The sequence below is a fragment of the Chrysemys picta genome, chromosome 5 (genome assembly GCF_011386835.1).
Source record: "Chrysemys picta bellii isolate R12L10 chromosome 5, ASM1138683v2, whole genome shotgun sequence".
Classification (NCBI taxonomy): Eukaryota; Metazoa; Chordata; order Testudines; family Emydidae; genus Chrysemys; species Chrysemys picta.
The window spans coordinates 122,598,388-122,624,134 of record NC_088795.1 but is presented as its reverse complement, the minus strand read 5'-3'; the positions used below and the strand labels follow the sequence as shown (position 1 = coordinate 122,624,134).

The window sequence follows — 25,747 nt, the reverse complement described above, 5'->3', positions numbered from 1 at the left end:
TGTTTTTGTTGGTATTTTATTATTTTAAACATATAAATTAAAATCAAGGGGAGCTTGATGGTTCAGGGGACTGGTAAAAGATAGAGGATGAAATCATGCCTGTGCAGAAAGCTAGTACAAACCCCATGCTTAAGTTTCAGCAATGCATAATTGTGTGCTCGACTTCTGCACAAGGGTGAATTTCACCCAGTGGCTTTTTTACTTTTATACACATTTTTCAAATCCACACAAGTTTCTAGCAGTCAAAATGTTTTACTTCCAATGAGTCCAAGCCACCAAAATTTAGATCTTGGTCTCAATTCTGATCTCTGCAAAGTCATGCATGTTCAGATCCAAGTTTGGCCTGCCTGACCCACTAATGGGGTTTGAAAATTCAGATCCTGATATGGATTTGGATTCCAAACCTGCCTAAAATAGAGAATTGTTTGGGTCTGGGGGTCTGGACACGTCCAATCTCTGATCAGTTCCAGTATGATGATGGCTTGGTAGCCTGTGTGAAAAGAATGTGTCCATGTAATGAGACCCACTATTACCATGCTGCAGGACCGCAAGGACTGAATTGGCATGAAGGCAAACTATACCACTCATCTCCAGAGATAGTGCCTCTGGAATAGGGTTTGTTGAAATCCATTAGTGGGACAGAGTGTGGGAAATGTTAACACTCCCTGAACTGTACTGCATCTGTTCTATGGACTCAATTTCACTTTAAAATTAATATCCATCTAAGCTGTACATATTTTTATTTGGATGTCTGGTGACATGTATGCAGCCATTCAATCTTCACTCAGTTTTGGGGAGGGTGAAGGAACGGGCTGGCTGTGGGTTTTGGAGTTTGGTGCTGATGACAGCTTTTTTTTTTTTTTAGTTACTGACCTTATAATTTCCTTTTAAAACCGCTCACTGAGGCATCTGGACCTATTTATAACAGTAACAGCATGGACAAAAAGTCAATTCTAAAGGAAATGAAACTTAATCCACTCAACCTACCTCTTTCAAACAAAGGCCTGAGGAGCAGCTCCTCTCAGCTGGTGAAAATTGCCATAGTGCCATTCACTTTACTGGAGCTCTCACAATTTAATCAAGCTGTGGATCTGCCCACAAGGTGAATAGATAATCCCTGCACTGTGACCTGAAGGTCAACAAACTAGAATGTTGTAATATTAGCAGGAGAAGCAAAATCCAGAGGACAAAAGACTCCACTGAGAATGGTCTGCCTCCAGATTCTCATTCTGATGAGAATGTTGTTCACAATGCATCCGAAAGGGACTCCTAGCACCTTGTAGATTTTTGTTGGGTTTATACCCTTGATCAAGGAATTAGGTGCCGACATAACTTTGAGGATCTAAGCCTAACTTAGAAATTTGTTTAGATGGAAATTTTAATTATGCCTCATATTGTTACTTCACCATTCCCGTATATTTACAGATGAAGGATTATCTGACTGGAGAGAGAAATCCCATCCTATATTTATGCTCAAATTAAAGATGCTTTTAGCTAGAAATTGAGCTAAAGGAAAAAGCCAGTTAATAAAAACAAGTCGCTAATAAAATACAAAGCACATGTCATGCACAATTTAATAAAATCTCCTTTATTATGTATCAGGAGACATCTCATCCAAAGTGACTAATTCAAAGGAAATAAATACATTTAAGCATCTAATGATACCAGCTAAAACCAGAATATTCTATTATGCCATTGTAAGAAAAGTCTACTGTGCTGTGGCTACAGAAGCTCAAAGAAATTCAAAAGATGGAATTAGTTACCACCAAATTAAAACTCTGGTAGGAAATATTTTTAGAATGATCGACTCTAATTAATTCATTGTTTAATTATGTAAATCTAAGGCAGTCAAATACATAACCAATTTTATTTATTCTATCAGCTAGGGGTTAAAATTAAGTGGGACTGTTCCACTTCATTATCTTGGGCAGTCCCTTTTGAAAAGAAAAAAAAAATTATTCATCTCAAGTAATCAGCATCTTGTCTTATATCATCTTTGAGGCGCTCTTGAGTGGAGTTTCCAGAAAGTATTTTGTGATAGAACTTTTATATTATGTTAAATACATTTAAAAAAAGAGAAATTTGGCATTATCTTATAACGGAGGGATGTTTATTGTTGCAGTTTTCCACTAATCTGGTGGCAGCTAATTCCTCTTGTAAGGAGTCAAACTATAGCACCCTGGGCTGTATATTCCTCCAAGGGAGAGGAGAACTTCTGTTTGGTATAATTTACCTTTTGTTCATATAGCCCTCAATCCTGCAACAGGATCTGTATGAGGTGTGGATCCTTGCACCTGTGCAGTGCCCCATTGATTATAATGGATCTGTGCACTGGATTGCAAGAGAGAGGCTTGGCACCGTAAACTCTTCCAGGCGCAGATCTGTCTTAGGCTAGGTCTACACTACCCGCCTGAATCGGCGGGTAGAAATCGATCTCTCGGGGATCAAATTATCGCGTCTCGTCGGGACGCGACAATTGATCCCCGAATCTACGCTCTTACTCCACCAGCGGAGGTGGGAGTAAGCGCCATCGACGGGGAGCCGCGGAGGTCGATTTTGCCGCCGTCCTCACCGTGGGGTAAGTCGGCTCCGATAGGTCGAATTCAGCTACGCTATTCGCGTAGCTGAATTTGCGTATATTAAATCGACTCCCCCCCCCGTAGTGAAGACCTGCCCTTAGTCTTTGAATGTAAAGCACCTAGCACACTTTTGGGCACTGTGAGTGAGTGCGGAGACACACAAGACAATTAACTGCTTAACTCCCCTTCATTTCCCAACTGCCCTTTGTGCCTTGGGAAATCTCCTCCAGTATAAATAATAAACATGTAGAGCAATTGTGTACTGCCATGTACCTCAATGGCACTGCGTACACGATTAGCTCAGACTTTTTGGGAAAATTCACTTCTGGGTTGAGATGAAGCACAGAATATTTCGGTTTCTAATGGAACGAATGTGCCCAAATTCCAATCTAAGGGGATGGGGCTAGAGTGGCAGTAGGGAGCATTGCTCACGTTTCATAGGATAACGAAGCAAGTATTTATGTCTTAATCCCGACTCTTGTCTTCCTGCCTATGAAAAGTAGAGATGAGAGAGTGTGGGAGGCCGGAATAGAGCAGCCAGGCCCAGGAAGCGGGATGGCGACGGCGATGGGGCTTTGGTTCCTGTCTCTCTTCCGACGGGCTCTGTGCGCCCCCCGCCTGACCTCGCTCCCTGCCCGATGCGGCTATCGGGGGGAGCTCCCCGGCCAACTCGCGGAAGGACCTGCTGGAGATCCCCTTGCCCCCCTGGCAGGAGCGCCCCAGCGAGCCCCTGCAGGCCAAAAGAGCCTGTTCGAGAGCAGGAAGCGAGGCATGCTGGAGAACTGCCTGCTGCTCAGCCTCTTTGCAAAGGAGAATCTGAACAGCATGATCGAGCGGCAGCTGAACCTCTATGACTGTCTGATCAACGAGCCCAGCAACGACTGGGATATTTACTACTGGGCAACGAAAGCAAAGCCCACCCCGGAGGTGTTTGGGAATGGTGTCATGGTGAGTATCTTGGTGCGAGAGAAATAGAACGTGATAGCATTACAAAAAAAAAAAAGAAAGGTAGAGATGACTCTAAATGGCAGAGTTCAGTGCCATGGCTTTGGCCCAGCACATTAAGCACGTGCCCAATACTGAACACCCGAATTCTCCTGCTGGCCTTTCATGGGACTACGTGAGTGTTTGAAGCGACACCTGGAGCTCAGCCCTTGGTTAGATCAGGGTCCAAACCCAGTTCCCAGGGTTCCTCCGGGACGTTGGGACCAGGGCGCCGCTTCATCCCCTGGATCAGCGGCGAAGTTGCCTTAGGGTGGGTGGGGATCCAGCGTTTCACCCTGGCCCATTATACTAGGGTGACCAGATGTCCCATTTTTATAGGGACAGTCCTCTTTTTTGGGACTTTTTCTTATCTAGGCGCCTATTACCCCCCACCCCCTGTCCCGTTTTTTCACAGTGGCTATTTGGTCACCCTACATTACACAGCCAAGCGCCTCTCCCAAATGTAAGCGGGGGAATGATCCCGCTATTGTGGGGAACTTTCCTGGCTTCTGCACTACCCCGGTGAAGTGGACTAGCGAAAGGATCTGAGTCCCCGCTCCCACTTCCTTTACCCAGAGGCCTCCCTGCCCTTGAGGGCTCCCCTTCCACTCTCTTGTCTGGCTGAGTCCTCGTAACCCCAACAAGGCTGGGCCCAGGATTCCTGGGGGGCTCGACCCCCAACCCTGCTGTGGTCACCTAGGACAGGGGCTAGGGTGTCCCCACTCCGGGGTACTCTCTTTGCACTGGGCACCTCCCTGACCCACTGATTATTCCATACAATTTAAAGCAAATACAAGTTGTTTAATTAACAATTAATTTTAAAAAAGAATAAGGAAAAAATGGGAAAGGTTAAAGGAAAACACATCACCCTGCTCTGTGGCAGGGAACATTACAAACAGTGTCTCTGGAACGTCAGGGCAGTTCAGTCTGTTCCTTGTAGGTCCCAGGCCTGCTTCTCAGGCCCTGTCTGTGCTGCAGGGACGCTGCGGGTTGGACACTTGCTCTGGTGGTGGCCACACGCTCTCAGGCTCTAGGTGGCAGGACCCTTCTTCCCAGCGTCGCCCCCGCCCGGTCGGGGTTATGATCCCCCTGCAAGTTTGGCCTGCAAGGCCTCTTGGCTGAGGCGTCTCCCTGTGCTGGGCCCACTGCCCAGGGTTCCCCTCACTCTCCCCAGCTGCTCACCACACTCGGACTGCACACGGCTCCGGACTGCCCCAGCCCCAGCTCCGGACTGCTCCAGCCCCGGCTCCAGCTCCACTCTGCCTCAGCACGGCTGCTGCTGCTGCTCTGCCTTCAGCTCCCTGGGCTGCTTGTCTGGCCTCTCTGGCTCTGGTTGCTGCAACTTTGCCCCCAGCACAGCTCTGCTCTGCAGGCTGCTTCTGTGACTCTGCTCCCAGCTCTGACCTGCTTCCTGGCTGCTTGTCTGGCCCCTCTGGCTCTGGTTGCTACAGCTCTGCTCTCTCTGGGCTGTGCTCTGGCTTTGGGGCTGCAGCTCTGCTCCCAGCAGCTCGGCTCGGGCCCCTGCTCTCTCCTTAGCTCGGCCCCACTCTGTCTGTCTCAGGCCATTCCAGTTCACACGGAGGACGGGACCCCCCCGGCCTCCTGACTCTCTGATTAGCCTGCCCGCCCTGTCAATCAGGCTGATCTGGAGCATTGGCCTCTCCCCATTGTTCCCGGGGACAGTCAGTCTCAGGCTCCTGATTTGCCATCGACCCTTCCCCTTTTAGTGCTGGGAGCTAGCAACCCAAACACCCCCACTGAATGTTAGTAAGGGGGCAACAGTCCCCTTACATTCCCCCTTGCTAAAATACTGCCACATTCACAATATTTACATCGGTACATCCAGGCCCCATGGTAACAACATATACCCATATCATTGTATATTAACAACCCATTAGCAATTATTAAAAGAACATTTAGCATTTAACATTTCACATCTACTTCTTAATACCATACATAACAATATTCATTAAAACACTACATAGAACCAATAACATAATTATCTTTAAGTCTAACAGGAAGTACGCCCTTATTAGCCCTCTGGGACCTTCTTAAGACTGGCGGTTCGTTACCCATATTTTCTATTTTCCTATCCTCGGGTAATACTGGGTCAGTTTGAAGGATCTGGCCATTCTTGTTAGGGTTTGGGTTTGCCCCACTCTGTCCCCCTCTGTATTCGGTTTGTGGGACTAGAACCATTTCCCAATTGGTTTCAGCCTCCTTAGGGCGTACTGATCTACGCCTCCTATGGTCCCTGTCTGGACTAAGAGTGCAATGTTTCAACTGGTCCCTATGTACTACTATCCCAGGACCTCCTCGTTCAGGCTGGTTAGCGTACACTGGCAGTTCGGGATTGTTGTGGGTGATCACAGTGGGGGGATTTGGCTTCCATTTGTCCTGTATTTTATTACATCTCCGGCGTCTACGGCTACGAAGTGGTACACAGTCACCAGATCTGATGAGAGCCCCACTGGACTTGCTATCATAAGTCCCTTTCCTACTTTGGGCTCTGTCTTTAGTTGTTCTGAGAGCAACTTTCCAGGCTGTCTTCAGCCTGTCATGGTGACCTTTGACCTGGTCATCATAATTGGTCATCTCATTCTTAGAAAAGACTTCTTGATGCTTCTCTGGCAACGCCCTTATGTTAGCCACATATGCAGGAATCAGCCCTTGACGTGCCGCTTGAACTGGAACTTGCAGTCTCCCATTACATCTTTCTTGAAGAAAGGTAACTCGTCCTCCCTTCTCCTTCATCACCTGCAGCTCATTTCCTGGTACACAGCTGTGTTCGTCAAGGATCTTCCCTCTCCAAGGAGGAATAATGGTCTTCCGTTCTCTGCCCACTTTACCATTTCCCATATGCCTTGTGGGGCCCAGGGAAAGACTCTGCCTCTCCTCTCGAGCCAGTACTTTACTCAGCACAGCATTCTTCATAGAGTGCTCGTGACAGTTCATCTTCCTGGTTCCTTCTCCTGGCAGCAGTAGCTCCTTCAGCTCACTAATGATGTTCATCCCTAGAATCCCTGGGACTCCTTCTCCTATATGGCTCCCTTTTGAGGCTTTGTCTTTCAGGATGAAGATGCATTTTCCTGGCAGTGTCTGGCCCATATACTCTATGTCTGTTTCGAGGCACCCCACCACTGGGATTGCCAGTCCATTAACAGCTGTTAGACGTACAAACCGTGTGCTGTGCATGGTCAGGTCCTTGTCCTTCAGATATTTTTGAAAATGCGACTCAGTAATGGTGGTGACTTCTGAGCCAGTATCTAACAAACATCTGGTCTTCACCCCTGCTATACATACTTCAGCAGTTAGACAATCTCCAAATGCTCGCTTACAGAAATCGCTAGATATGCTGGCACTGCCCATGTTCCTCTCAACACTGTATGCAGAGGGATTTTCCACAAAGGACAGGCCTAGGAATCCTTCTGCCACTGCTTGGCCTTCTACTGTAGAGGGACCACTTGCTCCTGGTGCCCCATTGGTTTCGAGTGCCTGGGACTCTGTTCTCCTTCTCAGTGGACATTCTCGGCTAGTATGTCCTGGCCTTTCACAAGTGTAACAAATGTATCTTCCCAGCTCATCCTTCAGTGGGGCTCTTCGGGATCCCGGTGCCCTTGGATACTTTGGCATACTAATGGGATTCTTTTCTTTCATCAACTCGGTCATCACTTTCAGCATCTCCCCCTGTTGGACCGCCAGTTTTTGGACAGCTTCACTTAAGCTTTCCAATGTTAGCTCTGTTTGGGGCAGGACCTTTTCCCCAGCAGCTGCATTCACTAGGCCCCCACTTCGTGTATGGGGATTAGGCTTGGCCGCCTCTGCCACAGGAACTTCCTCTTCTTCTGACCACATAATGGCAGCCTGCATGAGTTCATGGAACTTCTTACTGGGCTCTTCTTTAAACCTCCTTTTCATTTCACGTCGGAGGGAGTCATCACGGAGCCCCAGCACCAACTGCTCTTTCAGAACCGTATCTGGGTCTGGAACTCGCTGAGGGTCTCGCCGTTCCACTTTGCTCATTCTCTCCTGGAGGTCATATGCGTATGCCCGGACAGTTTCACCAGGCTCCTGCTTTCTCTCAAAAAACTCCTTTAGTCGGGTTCCAATAGGTACCTTGTCTCCATACACTTTTAGGAGGAGTTCAAATACCTTTTCCACATCTTTGTTGTCTGCCACTGCCATGAACTTTACTGTGGCCTTGGCCTGGCCCTTGAGGTGCTCCTCTATGAAGTCCACATGATCTTCTTCAGGTACCCTTAGCACACGCAGAGCCGCCTTCACAGACTTGACCCACTCCTCTACTGTAATGTCTCCTGGTCTAGTCGGGAAGCCACCAAACTCCGTGATCTTCCGCTCCCGTGGGACGTAAATAGTAGGGGGTTTCTTAGCTTCTGCTGTCTGTTGGTCTATTACTGCCTTGGCCAGCGATAAGGCTTCTCTCTGTTCAGTTCTAGCTTGCTGTAATGCCTCCGCTTGGTCTGATAATCTGCGCTGAAGTTCAGCAAACTGGGTTCGTAGTTCTTCAATTCCAGCCATGGTAGGGTGCTCAACTAGGCCCGGACCATGCTACTAGAACTTAACCAGAAAACCAATGGGATGGACCCTGTGGATAGGATCCTGTTCGTGACGCCAATTATGTAAGCGGGGGAATGATCCCGCTATTGTGGGGAACTTTCCTGGCTTCTGCACTACCCCGGTGAAGTGGACTAGCGAAAGGATCTGAGTCCCCGCTCCCACTTCCTTTACCCAGAGGCCTCCCTGCCCTTGAGGGCTCCCCTTCCACTCTCTTGTCTGGCTGAGTCCTCGTAACCCCAACAAGGCTGGGCCCAGGATTCCTGGGGGGCTCGACCCCCAACCCTGCTGTGGTCACCTAGGACAGGGGCTAGGGTGTCCCCACTCCGGGGTACTCTCTTTGCACTGGGCACCTCCCTGACCCACTGATTATTCCATACAATTTAAAGCAAATACAAGTTGTTTAATTAACAATTAATTTTAAAAAAGAATAAGGAAAAAATGGGAAAGGTTAAAGGAAAACACATCACCCTGCTCTGTGGCAGGGAACATTACAAACAGTGTCTCTGGAACGTCAGGGCAGTTCAGTCTGTTCCTTGTAGGTCCCAGGCCTGCTTCTCAGGCCCTGTCTGTGCTGCAGGGACGCTGCGGGTTGGACACTTGCTCTGGTGGTGGCCACACGCTCTCAGGCTCTAGGTGGCAGGACCCTTCTTCCCAGCGTCGCCCCCGCCCGGTCGGGGTTATGATCCCCCTGCAAGTTTGGCCTGCAAGGCCTCTTGGCTGAGGCGTCTCCCTGTGCTGGGCCCACTGCCCAGGGTTCCCCTCACTCTCCCCAGCTGCTCACCACACTCGGACTGCACACGGCTCCGGACTGCCCCAGCCCCAGCTCCGGACTGCTCCAGCCCCGGCTCCAGCTCCACTCTGCCTCAGCACGGCTGCTGCTGCTGCTCTGCCTTCAGCTCCCTGGGCTGCTTGTCTGGCCTCTCTGGCTCTGGTTGCTGCAACTTTGCCCCCAGCACAGCTCTGCTCTGCAGGCTGCTTCTGTGACTCTGCTCCCAGCTCTGACCTGCTTCCTGGCTGCTTGTCTGGCCCCTCTGGCTCTGGTTGCTACAGCTCTGCTCTCTCTGGGCTGTGCTCTGGCTTTGGGGCTGCAGCTCTGCTCCCAGCAGCTCGGCTCGGGCCCCTGCTCTCTCCTTAGCTCGGCCCCACTCTGTCTGTCTCAGGCCATTCCAGTTCACACGGAGGACGGGACCCCCTCTGGCCTCCTGACTCCCTGATTAGCCTGCCCGCCCTGTCAATCAGGCTGATCTGGAGCATTGGCCTCTCCCCATTGTTCCCGGGGACAGTCAGTCTCAGGCTCCTGATTTGCCATCGACCCTTCCCCTTTTAGTGCTGGGAGCTAGCAACCCAAACACCCCCACTGAATGTTAGTAAGGGGGCAACAGTCCCCTTACACAAAGTTCAGGGCTGTGCCCATGTGAGTATTTGCCGCCCGCTCACACAGGCGAGGGAAAAGGGGGAATCTTTCAAACCGTGTCTAACCACTTGTCCCAGCCCTTGAATCCAGCCCGGCCGGAGCGCAGCCAGCCCCCCCGGCTCGGGATGGGGGGGGGGTGCATTGGCTCGGCCGTGCCGCCGCAGGGCGCGCGTGGCTCCGGCTGGCGCACGCCCCCCCGGCCGGCTGTCCGCGTGCAGCCGAGAGCTAATAAAGCTATTTTGAAAGTGACCCCGCGGCCCCGGCCCCGGGAGCGAGCAAGCGCCGCGTTGCGTCGCGCCGCCGGGAGCAGCTGTCTGGCTCCGGAATCATGACTGAAGATGACGGATTCCGTGGTGGTGGAGGGTCATGTCAAATTGAGAGATGGAAAAAAGGTCGCTGCTTTGCACCTTCCCGCGGCTTTGTGCTTGCAGGGGAGGGGGAGCCCCCCCGCAGGGACTGCCCCCTCTCTCCCCACCCCCGGAGGGCGCTTAGCCCCGGGCGCTGCTTGGCTGGCGGGGGAGGGGAGAGCTGGCCCCGGGCTAACTCTGATGTCTCCTTGTTTCTCTGCAGTGGAAGAATAGGTGGCTGGTGCTGCGCAAACCCTCCCCGGTAGCAGGTAAGTGCAGCCGCGGCGGCCTGTGCGCTTCGCACGGGCGGGGGAGTGGGAGACAAATCCCCCTCCCCCGGGCTCCTGGCAGAGGAGACCGACCTGGGAGCTCGTCCCCCTGGGCCGTGGGAGGGTGGTGGTGAGGAGATTAAACTCTCCCCGCACCCCCGCTTAGCAGCACCTCCCCAGACAGTGGGCTGGGCTGGTTTCTCCTTCTTCCCTCCTTTTCTATTAGCCCGTCACTTGGCAAGGGCCAAGCAGCTAGAAATAGCAAGAGGATATGGAAGGCGCCCCAAAGTGTAATCGAAAGAGAGCATGGGAAAGGCACCGGGCTAGCGCGGAGACCTGGAGAGCTTCATGATTCCTCCCTCGAGGTCTGGCTGGCTCGCTTTACCCTCTTGGGGGTCACTGCTGGGTCCTGGTGCAGCAGCGCAGGACTCGATTTCTTTTCAAGTTCACACATCTCATGTATTCGGGGCTGCTTGCTACCCCTTTTGCTCAAACTCTGGTGGAGCCTTGCTGTTCCCTGTTCAAAGCACTGGGTTAAGTATCAGAGGGGTAGCCGTGTTAGTCTGGATCTGTAAAAAGCAACAGAGAGTCCTGTGGCACCTTATAGACCGGGGTAGGCAACCTATGGGACCCTGATTTTCAGTGGAACTCACACTGCCCGGGTCCTGGCCACCGGTCCAGGGAGCTCTGTATTTTAATTTAATTTTAAATGAAGCTTCTTAAACATTTTAAAAACCTTATTTACTTTACATACAACAATAGTTTAGTTATATATTATAGACTTATAGAAAGAGACATTCTAAAAACGTTAACATGTATTACTGGCACGTGAAACCTTAAATCAGAGTTAATAGATGAAGACTGAGCACACCACTTCTGAAAGGTTGCCAACCCCTGTTATAGACTAACAGATGTATTGGAGCATAAGCTTTAGAAGTGGGCATTCACCCACAAAAGCTTATGCTCCAATACATCTGTTAGTCTATAAGATGCCACAGGACTCTTAGCCGCTGGGTTGTTTGCTCCATCTAATCTGGGCTCCTCTCTTGTAATATCTGACCACTTTGGAAGTGGCCTTTTTTGCTGGTGGAAGGGGTGGTTCCTGAATTGTTAGTAAACTTATTAGGGCCGTTTGAAAATCATTTAGTTGAAAGGCTAGGTCAGTACTGTGCTGTTATATTTTCAAATCTGGAAATATTTTTCAGTGTCACATGGAATGCACATATGTATGTGAGCCTGCATTACCTGAAAGCTGATTTCGGAATCACCATGAACTATTTGTTGGCTTTGGTCTCAAGTTTATACTTTATCTTCTTTAGGGTTCATTTTTCACATGTATGTGCCTAAAATTAGGTACCTGTATCATTATTTTAGTAACCTAAATTCTTGTTTTTATTAATATTTACATGCTGATTATATCACCTACATCTCTATTTAGCATCCAAAGTCTGTTGTTCATAAAGCTAATGTTTAGGCTTCCGAATATGAACTTAGGTTCCTGACTTTAGGTACTCAAAGTAGGAAACTAGATTCTTCAGAAAGTGGCAGAACAACAAAACATGAATGCTGATTCTACACTTTAAAATGTATTATTTTTTATTATTTAAAATAGACCGTGATTGTTGAATGTCCATAAACCAGGGTGCCCTTTCTTTGATGTGTTTTTAGTTTTCATTTCTTTAGACAGTTTACGGTAAAGCTCTTAAATTTTGCATTTGCAGCTGTTTCTGCTAACAGGTGCAAGAATGCAATCCAAAATGTCTGTTAGTTAATGTACAATGTAGTTTTTTCAGCTGTTTTTCACCTCTTTGGAGGGATGCCCATTCTTTGCCCAACTGAGCCCTCTAATGGCAAGTTGCCAGGCGTCAGAGCGCCACACCTAACATTCATAAAAAACGAGCACATGCAGCTCCTGTTGTTTCGCTTGGAAGTAAGTGTGAGCTATGGGAGTTAAATCTAAAGATCCCTGCTTGAGATTATCCATTTATTTCACTTAAGAGACAGCACAGCCTGCTGGGAAGGGAATCTGCACCCTGTGGATGGGGCTGGGGTGCATTTCTGTATCAAGGACAAAGGAGGTGGTAAGCTGCACTAATCTTCCTTGTGGATCCCGATACGTTTGTGAAATGCACTCCTCCAGTGAGACCTTGAGATTGTGATGTTTCATTTTGTTGTATAGATGTTGTCTATTAAAACATCTTTAGGAAGAGGTTAAAACAAAAGGTGACAAAACCAAATATTGAAAACCAAAGGTGCAACACAGAATGATTATGCAACAGTAGCTACTGTGAAGCATTCAGCTAGGAAACCTGATCTGAGATGAACAATTTGGCAACTATTTCGTATTTGACTAAGCTGTCAACTACTGTAAGAATTTCATTTATGGTTCGATATGTTCTAATGAACTTAAGAACAGCCATACGAGTTCAGACCAATGTAAATCTAGTCCCGTATCCTGTCTTCCGACAATGACCAGTGCCAGTTTTTTGAACCCAGTTACACTTTTGGCCTTCATAACATCCCCTGGCAATGAGTTCCACAGGTTGACTCTGCGTTGGGTGAAACATACTTCCTTATGTTTATTTTAAACCTCCTGCCTATTAATTTAATTGGGGACCCCGGTTTGTGTGTTATGTGAAGGGATAAATAGCACTTCCTTATTCACTTTCTCCACACCATTCATGATTTTATAGACCTCAGTTGTCCCTTTTCCAAGCTGAACAGGTCCAGTCTTTTTAATCTCTGCTCATATAGAAACTGTTCCATACCCTATACCATTTTTGTTGCCTTCTCTGTACTTTTTCCAATTCTAATATCTTTTTGAGATGGAATGATCAGAACTGCACACGGTATTCAAGGTGTGGGTTTGCAGTGGATTTATATGGTGGCACTATGATATTTTCTGTCTTATTATCAATCCCCTTCCAAATGGTATCTAACATTCTGTTAGCTTTTTTTGATTGCCCATGCACACTGAGCAGATGAGTGAACTATCTGTGATGACTCCAAGATCTCTTTCTTTAGTGGTAACAGCTAATTTAGACCCTATCATTTTGTATGTATAATTGGGATTATATTTTTCCAGTGTGCATTACTTTGCACTCTTCAATATTGAATTTCACCTGCCATTTTGTTGCCCACTCACCCAGTTTTGTGAGAGCCCTTTGTAACTCTTCACAGTCTGCTTTGAAGTTAACTATCTTGAGTAACTGAGTATTGTCTGCAAACCTTGCCACCTCACTGTTTATCCTTTTTTCCAGATCATTTATGACTATGTTGAACAGTACAGGTCTCAGTACAGATTCTTGGGTGACCCCCACTATTCACCTCTCTCCACTGTGAAAACTGATCCTTTATTCCTATCCAATTTCCGATCTTTTAATCAGTTACGGATCCATGAGAGAACCTTCCTTCCTTGTCTCATGACTGCTTACTTTTAAGAGCTTTGGTGAGGGACCTTGCCAAAGGCTTTCTGAAAGTCCAAGTACACTCCATCAAACAGATCACCCGTGTCCACATACTTGTGACCGAATTCTAGTAGATTGGTGAGGCATGATTTCCTTTACTAGAGCAGTGTTGACTCTTCCCCAACGTACTGTGTTCATCTATGTCTCTGATCATGCTGTTCTTTACTATTGTTTCAACTAATTTGCCTGGTACTGAAGTTAAGGCTTACTGGTCTGTAATTGCCAGTATAGCCTCCGGAGGCTTTTTAAAAAATCAGCATTACATTAGCTATCCTCTAGTCATCTGGTACAGAGGCTGATTTGGGTGATAGGTTACATATCATAGTGGTTCTGAAGGAATTCAAATATGAAACTGCAGAACTCTTGGGTGAATACCATTTAGTCCTAGTGTTTTATTGCTGTTCACTTTATCAGTTTGTTCCCAAATGTCCTCTATAGATCCCTAAACCAGGGACAGGTCCTCAATTTGTCACCTAAAAAGAATGGCTGAGGGAGGCGTGAGAATCTGATGCAAAGAATTCATTTAGCTTATTTGCAACAACCTTGTCTTCCTTGAGTGCTGCTTTAGCACCTCGATCGTTCAGTAACCCCTGCTTCTTATGTACTTATTATTTTTTTGGTGTTAGATTTTGACTCTTTTGCTAATTGTTCTTCAAATTTATTTTTGGGCTGCTTAATTATACTTCTACATTTGACTTGCCAGAATTTATGCTCCTTTCTGTTTTCTCCAGTAGCATTTGACTTCCAATTTTAAAAGATGTCTTTTTGTCTCTCACTGTCTCTTTTACTGTGTTTAGTCTTGATGGCATTTTCAGCTCAGGCTCTGGAGGCCCTGCCCAGCTTCAGAGTCTGAGCTCCTGTCCAGGCTGCAACATCTGCAACAAATAATAAAAGTTAACAACATGGCAACTATAATATTTCTTAATAAGAGTGGCCCCCATCTTGCATTCTGATAGCGCAGACAAACCCTGGACACTTTTAACCCTGGAACTAATGTCACATAGGGGTCAACAGGACGGCATGCAGGCTCAGGAGTCTGCCCATGAGAATTGGGTTGTAGGATTGGGGTTTGTTTCCATTTCCACACCAGAGACTGTTGGGACAAACTGTTGCCAATTTTACATTTTGTAAACCTGAAGAATTTACAAAATTTAAAACCAAAACAAATGTTTCTATGATATTAAAAAAGATCCACTAGATTTGTTTTTTAAACAAAGAAATATCCCCCTGAAGTGTCTATAATTCAAACACTGCAGTGTTCTGCTAGAACTCAAAAAGAGTGACGCTGATCATGAACAAAGGGGTTACTACTGGCTCATCTGTTTTCACTGTCAAAGCTGAAAGAAATGCAAATAATAAATGAATGATATTGTCCTAACTTTGCAGCCCTCACTCAGGCAACATTCCTAATGAAGTCATGGAAATTTAGTCTGAGAAACCGGGGAGTGACAATTTAAATCTCATAAGTAGTGAAAAGTAAAAAAAAAAATTGTAAAAAAAAGAATCCTTTTTATTTTAATAAATTATGGTGTTACAGTCTTGCTCACTTTTTGGTTTTTATTGTGAGATTTATCATATTGGGTATTTTTCTTGAACCTGTAGCTCCTGGAATCATATGATTACGTCTCATTCTTTCTTTCTTCTTTTTCATTTTCTTTTTCTTTTTTAAAGTATATTTCATGGTTGTGGAGAAAAAGCTTGGAAGTGTTCCTCAAGTATAGCCTAAAATTTCAGAAACCAGAAAGCAAACAAAAAGAACCCCAAATCTGTTATATTTAAAATTTCATGATTGGGGGCCTAATTCATGAATTTTGACTGCATGGAGTTGGCAATAGTGGTGTTATTTGTAACATAGATAAGGAATGTTGTAGGGGTTTTTTACACTATCAAGTTAAAAGCATGTTTTTCATTAAATTTAGAGCATCACAAAGATGTACTACTTTTACTACTGATGTCAACACTAGCTCTTTTAATATTTAATACCTTAATTTTAGGAAATTAAGGAAATTGCTGGTTATGACATGAAGCACATGGAAAACCGTATGCATGTCTATAAAGTATACAAAATGTGTACATTCATGTGTGTTAATCCTAGGGTCATGAATTTCAGTTGACTTAGGCCCTGGACCTGCGCTTTACAGTGCATAGATGGGCTGATGTGCCTACAAAAAGCCCTCTTGATGTCCGTGGGGCTGCCCACTTGCACATTGTAAATTACCGCAGTGATTTGAAGAGGTTAGCCCTGCAAGGTGTTGATGCCTTTGTGTGATGAGTCATCCGTAAGCCTGAGTCTGATGAGTCATCAGACGTAATTACCTGGGAGTCCTAAGGGTCCAGTGAATCCCCAAGCAGGGGTCTAATCAGGTGACCCCAAGCTAGGTAGGTAGGCTCCTAATGAAAGCAGCCACTCAATGTCACTAAGTTGTCAGGGATACGCCCTGCTGCCTGGTAGCTCTGATGTATGCTCCTGACCATGCTTGTTCCTGTTCCAGCTCCAATCACAGCTGGCCATCCCACTGCTAGAGGCTATGTCTGTGTGCACTTGAGGCCTGCCAGTCGCACCCTGGTTTTTACCAGCCTGAACTATACTGCAGCACACTCCCCAGATATTTCCCCAGAAATGTATGTCTTGTATTGCCCAGCTCTCTCCTGGACAGTACAAGCTCATATAATACAAATGATATGCACAAATCCTGTTATCCCAAATGGAGTTTCCCAAACTCTTCAGTTCAAACACTCTGGTTTAGATAAAACGACAAAGAGCTGAATTTTAAGTGACTACAATTAATGAGGCATACAAATCAGAAATGGTTACAAGAAAAATAAAGATAAAACACAACTAATGCCTAACTTAACAAACAACGTTAAATTCAAAGTAAACGTTTTTCCCACCACATGCTCTCAACAGTCTTACTGGCCAAACTTGGTAGGCCAGGACCCCTTCTTCTGTTTAACAGCTGCTTCCTTTGTTCCTTCTGGTGCAGTGACTCAATGGACAGAGGGAGGGGTGCTCTTTGGATGTCTCCCCTTTCTTTTTATAGTCCTCTTCCTCCTTTGAGAAGCATCTCCAGCTGAGATTCAGGAGACAAAAAGTTTATGTGGACGGGAATACTATGCTGTTTCTTTGCTAAAATGTAGATTTTTCGCCCAAGTCCCCTTTCCTGCTAAAGAATGGCCATTTAGGCCTGGTCTACACTGTGTGTGTGTGTGTGTGTGTGTGTGTGTGCGGGGGTTGATGTAAGATACGCAACTTCAGCTACAGGAATAGCTGAAGTCGATGTATCTTATTTCGACTTACCTCCCATCCTCACGGCGCGGGATCGACGTCTGCGGCTCCCTCATCGACTCCGCTATCGCCGCTTGCCCTGGTGGAGTTCTGGAGTTGATGGGAGCGCGTTTGGGGATCGATATATTGCGTCTAGACGAGATGCGATATATCGATCCCCGATAGATCGATCGCTACCCACCGATCCGGCAGGTAGTCTGGACGTACCCTTAGTAAGTAATGGCCCATTGATCTTGTTTACACCTGGCCTGAGGCATCAGCTCATCTTTTGTCTCTGAGGAACTGGTTTGACCACTCCTCAGACTTGGAATATGTTTTAGTAACACCATACAGTGGAATTTTGTAACTTTACATATAGTGTTGCTAGAGATATTTTACCAGGACCGTAATGACCAGCAAATTAAGTTTTCAAATGATACCTCACAAGGCATACTTTATACAAAGATTATTACCGTAGTGCGCAAGGGGTGAATACTGGGTGTACAGTCTGTTGCACCACTGCATAGCCTGAGATGAGGAAGACCGTCATAATGATGGAACTTACAGTGAGACTAGATTTTAAAACATAATTTAAAAAGTGTAACAATTACTGTTATCAAAAGAATACCAACAGTATAATAGCATCAAAATAAAAACACAAACATCAAATCTTAAGCAAATAATTCAAGTCCTGGACACATCCTACAGGGGCTCACACAGACACCATGAATAAAAAGAAATTGAACATAAAGCATCAAATGTTGACTTATACAATTTAAGCCCAAACCTTGCAACTTCTTGTGCAAGAGGGGACTGATGTGCCTGCACGGTGCCCCCGAAAGTCAGTGGGGCTCTGCCCAGGCTCAGCAGTCCATTCACACACAGGGAATTGCAGGATTTGGGCCCTACATCAAATACTACACTTCAGAACACAGTGAATTCTAAGAAAGGAAATATGAGTGTGAATGCTAGCTAAAAATGAGAGGGCATAGATTTAAGTGATTCTCTACCTGATCCATTATTGGCATTATCCAGAAGAGATTCTTTACCCTTGTTCTTGTTCATCGTTATAAAAGTAAGATTATAACTTTAAAAATCATAATTTAAGCATAGTTTTGACAGGAAATAAAGCTGAAAGGCAGAATTCCAGAGAGACACATTCATCTGTAAAAAGTATTCTTCCCTGTCTATCTTAAGTCACCTTAAAAACAGCCTGGAGAATATTCACAATTTTTTTCAGTAGTCTACAGTTGCCAAAAGTGTTTTCTCGAGTTGAGTACTGAGAATTGTGTTCCGTTACTCATCAAGTTCTCTGACAGCTCTGCTTCTTTCAGATTGTTTAGTCATGTTGGTGTACAAGGATAAATCTGAGCGAGCCAAAGGACATAAGGAGAGGAGCAGCGTGACCTTAGAAGACATCTGTGGCCTGGATCCTGGGCTCTCCTATGAGGGCTTAAATCACACACTTGCTATCATCTGTCTATCTCAAGTCGTGATGCTGGGATTTGACAACAAGGAAACTATGTATGCATGGGATGTACGGATTCGGTACAGTTTGGGGGAAGGTAACCTTTGTCTTGTCACATTCTTCTCTTTTGGAAAGAACGCAAACAAAGCCTTAGTTGAAAGGGCCGAGATTGTCGCTGGCCTTGGAGCAAAGAGCCTCATTCCTTGTGAGCTCCAGATCAGCTGTCACGTGCAGTGTGTAACGTGTGTGTACTGCCCGCTAGAGGTGTGCCACAGAGAGAGAGTAAGGTAATAACTGTCAACGTGCTTCTACTATCTTCTTTGGCTCAGATATTAAAGGCTTGTGGTTTTTGGAGCTGAGAGGCCAGGGCTCTAGTCCTAGCTCTTCAGGTCAGGGGTTTGTCAGCTTTAGCTTTTAATTGTGTCTATAGCACGTGGATTCATGACAAATCCTTGTGCTCAGGGAGGACAAAAACTATGAGTGGCAGAGCCATGATTAGAACCCAGGAATGACTGACTCCCACTCCCCAGTTCTGTCCAAAAGACCAGATAATGTGCAGTGCTGCTGAACACCCCCTCTCAAGTACATGTAATGAGAGAATCTCACAGTAAAGATGCCATTCTCACCTGTATGTTTAGCTTTATTCTAGTATGTCCTTCATTTTCAGTTCTGTAGCTCTGAAATGCATTGTAGTGGCTGAGAATTTATTATATGGGGATAATCCAGGGTAATTGGCTTTTAGTGTTTGGTAAAGCATGAGGACATATATTTAGTATTACTGACCATCGTTATTATTTATGTATAGTTTATCACCTGTTAAGTGTTGGCAACGGGCTTGTCACTATACAAAGACAGCCCTTGCCCTGAGAAGCTTATGGTCTAAAACAGTGCTTCTCAAAGCCGGTCCGCCGCTTGTGCAGGGAAAGCCCCTGGCGGTCTAGGCCGGTTTGTTTACCTGCCACGTCCGCAGGTTCGGCTGATCGTGGCTCCCACTAGCTGCGGTTCACAGCTCCAGGCCAATGGGGGCTGTGGGAAGCGGCGCGGGCCGAAGGATGTGCTGGGCACCCTTCCCGCAGCCCCCATTGGCCTGGAGCAGCGAACCACGGCCAATGGGAGCTGTGATCGGCCGAACCTGCAGACGTGGCAGGTAAACAAACTGGTCTGGACCGCCAGGGGCTTTCCCTGCACAAGCGGCGGACCGGCTTTGAGAAGCACTGGTCTAAAAGACAAATGCAGATAAGAATAGATGCACTGAGAAAGGTGGAGGAGGGTGCAAGCTTGGCAGGGTTTGTTTGGTTTGTCTGATCTCACTCTAATGCAGTGTTGGGGTGGGGAAAACATGTGATATAAGTTTGTGTGCCTGGATGTGTGTGTGTGGTATAAGTGAGCCTTTAAGAAGGACTTGAATGAGGTGTAGGGGGAACCAACTATATCAGGATAGAGAAGTTGTTTCAGGCATAGGGGGCAGTGTGGAAGGCATGGAGATGGGAGTGGCGGAAAGAACTGGAGAGGCGTGAAGGTTGGCACAGTTGGCAGCGTGAAGGACGGGGCTTATTGAAAAGACCGAATGGATATGTAAAACTTGATCAGGAAAAGCTCTTTGGAGATCTTGGGGAGAACAGTTTCAATGGAGTAGAAGCAAGACAGGAGGCAATTCAGGAGGGATTTAGAGGAGAGTGAGTTAAGGCAGTGGATGTACACTGTCCATTCGGTTTAGATGTGAAGGAAACCAGGGAAATGGGACAGTAGTTGTTTGGGGTTTGGTTCTTTGAAGATGGGGATAAAAAAATGTGCTTGTATGCAATGGGACAAAACTAGGAGGGGGGTGGAGGAGTTGGAAACAGACAGTGAGCAAGAGACCTCAGAGTCTGACTGCGGTAAAGGAGGAAAAGATATTAGGAAGGGATGGAGGAAACTCACATGAGAACCTGACAATTTTCTCCTTGAAGTCAACAAGCTCCTGGGCTGAGGGAGAGGTAATATGGCCTGTGTTATGCAGGAGGTCAGACTACATGGTCAGAGGGGTCCCTTCTGGCCTTTGAATCTATGAATTTAAGGATGGTGGTTAAGGACTTGAGGGGGCAGTAAAAGGTGGCAAATGAGCATTGGGGGTTATAGGTATGGAATGCCATTAGGGAGGAGAAGTGGAGCTATTTTTCAAGGAAGATGGCAGAACAGAAGGAGGAGTGGGTAAACTTGGAGTAGAGGGTTTCTTCCAGAAGTGTTTTGCAGAGTGAATAGATACAGAGAGGGTTAGTGAGATGGATGGTGGGAGAAAGAGGCAAGAGAGTCAGGGTTAGAGGATCCAGTGGAATTAGGGGAGCCAACTATAAAACTGAGGAAAATGAGAGAGTAAGCCTACGGGTGCAGAGATGTCAGGGATGTTGATGGACAGGAGGTCACAGAAGGACTAAGGGCAGGGGAAAGGATAGTGATGTTAAAGGAAATAAGGAATGCAGACACATCTCAACAGAAGATCCTAAGTATAACTGAGCAGGTTCTGTATTTCTGTGTAGAGTGGGAGTGAAGATTTGGGGACTACACTGAAAAGGTTATATTTCAGGTAGGAAAAACTGCTGCTTTCTACAGCTACATCAGAGCTGGGCTTATACCACAAAGTTTCTATCCAGATCTAAACTTTCCTCAAATTTTGGGGTGCTTAAATCTAGGTGTTGACTTGGCACATTTTAGGGGTGATTCTGGAACTCTAGCTGCAGATCTTTGATTTATGCAGGCATTGGAGTTTGCAACCATTTGTTACCCTGTTCATCATTTAGATGCGGTGGAACAGAACCACTAAGCTCACAGTCTGGTAGCCTCTAACCTAGGGCTACTTACAAAGCTCCATCTTGTACAAACAGAAGTAACCTCCAAGGGATGTCTAAGTTGATGTAAGACTGAACAAGGAACATTCTATAATCAGTGATGATTTGGTTTCACTTGGTAGTGTATTGGATTTTTCTAAATAAGTGGTGTTACATAATCACACAGCGGAAAAGCAGCATCACCTGAACGTAGATTTGTTCCCCAGCAGTGTTTCGGGGCCAGGCCATAAGTAGCGGTATGGTGAGTTCTCTCTCTGGCTTCCTTTTACATTTCTCTTGAATTACTGTGTGGCTAATTCTGTTAAGACCTTAGGGAAGTTATCAAATGAAGATGGCTACCTTTACATCTGCTATTGTGTAGCCATCTTACAGCAAAAAAAACTTCAGGACCAGACTTCAAAGAGAAACTGCTGAGCTTCAGTTCATTTGCAAATTTGACACAATCAGATCAGGATTAAACAAAGACTGTGAATGGCTAGCCAACTACAAAAGCAGTTTCTCCTCCATTGGTGTTCACACCTCAACTGCTAGAAGAGGGCCTCACCCTCCCTGATTGAACTAACCTAGTTATCTCCAGACTGATTCTTGTCAGCATATTTATACTTGCCTCTGGAAATTTCCATTACATGCGTCTGACGAAGTGGGCCTTCACCCACAAAAGCTTATGCTCCAATACATCTGTTAGTCTTTAAGGTGCCACAGAACTCTTTGTTGCTTTTTAGCTAGAATACAGCAGAATACTTATATGAGAAGCAAAGATCAGATGCCGTTAAATCTCCTGACATTTTAAAGGTGAGAAAATCTAGTCAAGGGGAAGGGAAGAATAGTTCTAAGAATTGGTTCTTTAGTGCTTTCCTGTGGATTTTAATGATGAATAGGCAGCTTTTGGGTTTAGTGTGTGCCTGTGATGCAGAGGAAATAAATATACATTTTAAATACGTAGTAATACTTTAGATCAAGATAATCCTTAGGAAGTTGGTCAGTTTCCAGGTGTCTGTCACTTGAGAATAAGCTAACTTCCTGGGATACAACAATAACAATAGTAATCAGCGCCTTTCATCCCTAGATCCCGAAGTGCTTCACAAAAATGGGTAGGCGTCATTATCCCCATTTTACAGGTAGGGAAACCAAGGCACTGAGATTGGGGACGACTTGTCAAAGGTGGCAGTGAGTCAGTGGCATAGTTGGGAATAGAACCTAGCCTGCTGTCCTGTCTACTGAACCACATGGATAGTACGTGTGGGGAGGAGAGTCTGTGACTGTTGGGAGAATAGGATGGGTAGGAGCCCCTGCATAAAGTCAACCCCTATTTAGTTCTTGGGGTATCGTCCTGCTCAGTCAGCTCCTAGTCCCGCCTTCAGCCTAGGAAACATCAGAGCAACTCAGAACAGCCAGAGAGGGGTCAACGCTCAGTGGCTCCTTTCTAAAGAGCAGGCCGGAGGGTGAGAGCAGGAAGTGTCAAAGTGAGACCCTCCATTCACACCCTCCGATTTCAGCAGCCACGCAAGTGCCTGTAGAGGCCTGACATGGCGGAGGAGGGTTCATTTTGAAGAAGGAGGGTAAAGGAGGTGGGGGGGTATGCAGCAAAGAGTTGAGCAATCAATGGAATTGAGGTAGAGTGTGGCCAAGATTCTGGATGATTCTACTCCCTATTTGAGTTCAGTTATCTGGGGATGAATATATTTGTCCTCAGGTCCTGATGGTTAAACATGAGGCGAATCATTCGGGCAAGGCAATAGGGGTAGGAAACAAAACCACTGAGGAACGTATCACCCTTTAAGGATGTTTGGGAAAAGCTGTCTCTAGTCGGTCATGTTGCTGAACTATGGCTCACGGCCTGAATGCATTACTCCAAAAGCTAAATTGGCCTAATATCTGTGCAACTGATCGGTTGCCAGTTTTGGTTGTACTTATTCCTGGAGATTTAATCACAAGACATAATATTTAATTCATCTTTAATTAAAGATTAATCTTTAATTCCTGGAGACTCCAGGCCAATCCTGGAGGGCTGGCTACCCTACTGCCGTTGCCAAGCTATCTGGGTGCTACCCAGAACTATTAGAGGGGGAAAAAAATGCTCTGAGTTCCTTATCTGATAATGGTAGATCCAAATGGCATAGTAGCTAGGGCTCAGTCTACACAGTACTATTAAATAAACTGGTTTCTGTTACAAACATGCTTGCCTTTTTTTCTGTTTCTACCATAATTAATTGGTTTATTTGTATTTTTTTTGCCCCCTAAGTTCACAGGTTTCATGTTGCTGTAGCACCTGGCACTAAGCTGGAGAGTGGACTGGCTACTCTTCACTTCTGCAATGACATTCTAGTCCTTGTAAAAGACCTTCCACCCACGGTCATGGGGCAATGGAAGCTCTCGGATTTGCGCCGATATGGAGCGGTCCCTAATGGATTCATCTTTGAAGGGGGCACCAGGTGCGGCTTCTGTAAGTATGAATGGAAACTGTCTTCACTTAAAAGTTCTAGTTTTTTAAAATATATTTGTAGATAAATAAATACCAGTCTGGTTAATGTGCAATTTAGGGACCTAATCCTGAAGCTCTTCTTGTATGAGTAGTCCCATTGACTTCAGTGGGACTATTCATGTGTGCAAGAAGCTGCAGGACTGAGCACTGTTATGCAGACAAAAATAGTATTGGTGTGATGGATGCTGCATGAATATTGCTGGATGCCTTTCTGGAAGGTAAAAAGAACAGGAGTACTTGAGGCACCTTAGAGACTAATACATTTATTAGAGCATAAGCTTTCGTGGACTACAGCCCACTTCTTCGGATGCATATAGAGTGGAACATATATTGAGGATATATATATATATATATATATATATATATACACACACATACAGAGAGCATGAACAGGTGGGAGTTGTCTTACCAACTCTGAGAGGCCAATTAAGTAAGAGGAAAAAAACCTTTTGAAGTGATAATCAAGATAGCCCAGTACAGACAGTTTGATAAGAAGTGTGAGAATACTTACAAGGGGAGATAGATTCAATGTTTGTAATGGCTCAGCCATTCCCAGTCCTTATTCAATCCTGAGCTGATTGTATCTAGTTTGCATATCAATTCCAGCTCAGCAGTCTCTCGTTGGAGTCTGTTTTTGAAGTTTTTCTGTTGTAAGATAGCCACCCGCAGGTCTGTCATTGAATGGCCATACAGGTTAAAGTGTTCTCCCACTGGTTTTTGAGTATTATGATTCCTGATGTCAGATTTGTGTCCATTAATTCTTTTGCGTAGAGACTGTCCGGTTTGGCCAATGTACATGGCAGAGGGGCATTGCTGGCACATGATGGCATATATCACATTGGTAGATGTGCAGGTGAACGAGCCCCTGATGGTATGGCTGATGTGATTAGGTCCTATGATGATGTCACTTGAATAGATATGTGGACAGAGTTGGCATCGGGCTTTGTTACAAAGATAGGTTCCTGGGTCAGTGTTTTTGTTCAGTGATGTGTGGTTGCTGGTGAGTATTTGCTTTAGGAGGGTTGGGGGGTTGTCTGTAAGCGAGGACAGGTCTGTCTCCCAAGATCTGTGAGAGTAAAGGATCATCTTTCAGGATAGGTTGTAGATCTCTGATGATGCGCTGGAGAGGTTTTAGTTGGGGGCTGAAGGTGACAGCTAGTGGTGTTGTGTTATTTTCTTTGTTGGGCCTGTCTTGTAGGAGGTGACTTCTGGGTACTCGTCTGGCTCTGTCAATCTGTTTTTTCACTTCAGCAGGTGGGTATTGTAGTTTTAAGAATGCTTGATAGAGATCTTGTAGGTGCTTGTCTCTATCTGAGGGATTGGAGCAAATGCGGTTATATCTTAGAGCTTGGCTGTAGACAATGGATCGTGTGGTGTGTCCTGGATGGAAGCTGGAGGCATGTAGGTACTGACCGCTACACTTGGGTTTCCGGTATAGGGTGGTATTTATGTGACCATCTCTTAGTAGCACAGTAGTGTCCAGGAAATGGACCGCTTGTGTGGATTGATCTAGGCTGAGGTTGATGGTGGGATGGAAATTATTGAAATCATGGTGGAATTCCTCAAGGGCTTCTTTTCCATGGGTCCAGATGATGAAGATGTCATCAGTGTAGCGCAAGTAGAGTAGGGGCGTTAGGGGATGAGAGCTAAGGAAGCGTTGTTCGAAGTCAGACATAAAAATGTTGGCATACTGTGGTGCCATGCGGGTACCCCTAGCAGTGCCGCTGACTTGAAGGTTTATATTGTCCCCAAATGTGAAATAGTTGTGGGTGAGGACAAAGTCACAAAGTTCAGCCACCAGGTTAGCTGTGACATTATCGGGGATATTGTTCCTGATAGCTTGTAGTCCATCTTTGTGTCGAATATTGGTGTAGAGGGCTTCTACGTCCATAGTGGCCAGGATGGTGTTTTCTGGAAGATCACCGATGGATTGTAGTTTCCTCAGGAAGTCAGTGGTGTCTCGAAGATAGCTGGGAGTGCTGGTAGCGTAGGGTCTGAGGAGAGAGTCCACCTAACCAGGCAAGCCTGATGTTAGGGTGTCAATGCCTGAGATGATGGGGCGTCCATGA

At 46.0% G+C, this 25,747-nt stretch overlaps 2 protein-coding genes across 8 annotated transcripts in view; both read left to right on the top strand.

Moving 5' to 3' along the window:
• The first annotated feature begins 3,134 nt into the window (after positions 1–3,134).
• Positions 3,135–3,554, top strand: LOC103306717 (succinate dehydrogenase assembly factor 2, mitochondrial-like). Its single transcript, XM_042855672.1, has one exon. The coding sequence runs from the start codon at positions 3,135–3,137 to the stop codon at positions 3,552–3,554; it is 420 nt and encodes a 139-aa protein (XP_042711606.1).
• Positions 3,555–9,755: 6,201 nt separating this feature from the next.
• Positions 9,756–25,747, top strand: part of DOK7 (docking protein 7) — a 143,958-nt gene continuing 127,966 nt past the window's right edge. For 4 of the 7 annotated variants that reach the window (XR_010601946.1, XM_065598256.1, XM_065598255.1 and 1 more), the window contains exons 1-4: positions 9,758–9,947; positions 10,126–10,171; positions 18,238–18,468; positions 23,439–23,639. Coding sequence is in view for 5 of the 7 variants with exons in the window: in XM_065598256.1 (XP_065454328.1) it covers positions 9,894–9,947; positions 10,126–10,171; positions 18,238–18,468; positions 23,439–23,639 (532 nt within the window). In the remaining 2 variants the exon portion in view is untranslated. Of the gene's footprint in view, positions 9,948–10,125; positions 10,172–10,243; positions 12,253–18,237; positions 18,469–23,438; positions 23,640–25,747 lie in introns of those variants that run through there. The other 3 variants (XM_065598258.1, XR_010601945.1, XM_065598257.1) reach the window with 3 other exon arrangements.

What these genes read in the sequence shown, in the direction of transcription:
- LOC103306717 (XM_042855672.1), top strand. Translation starts at nt 3,135, where the DNA reads ATGGCGACGGCGATGGGGCTTTGGTTCCTGTCTCTCTTCCGACGGGCT.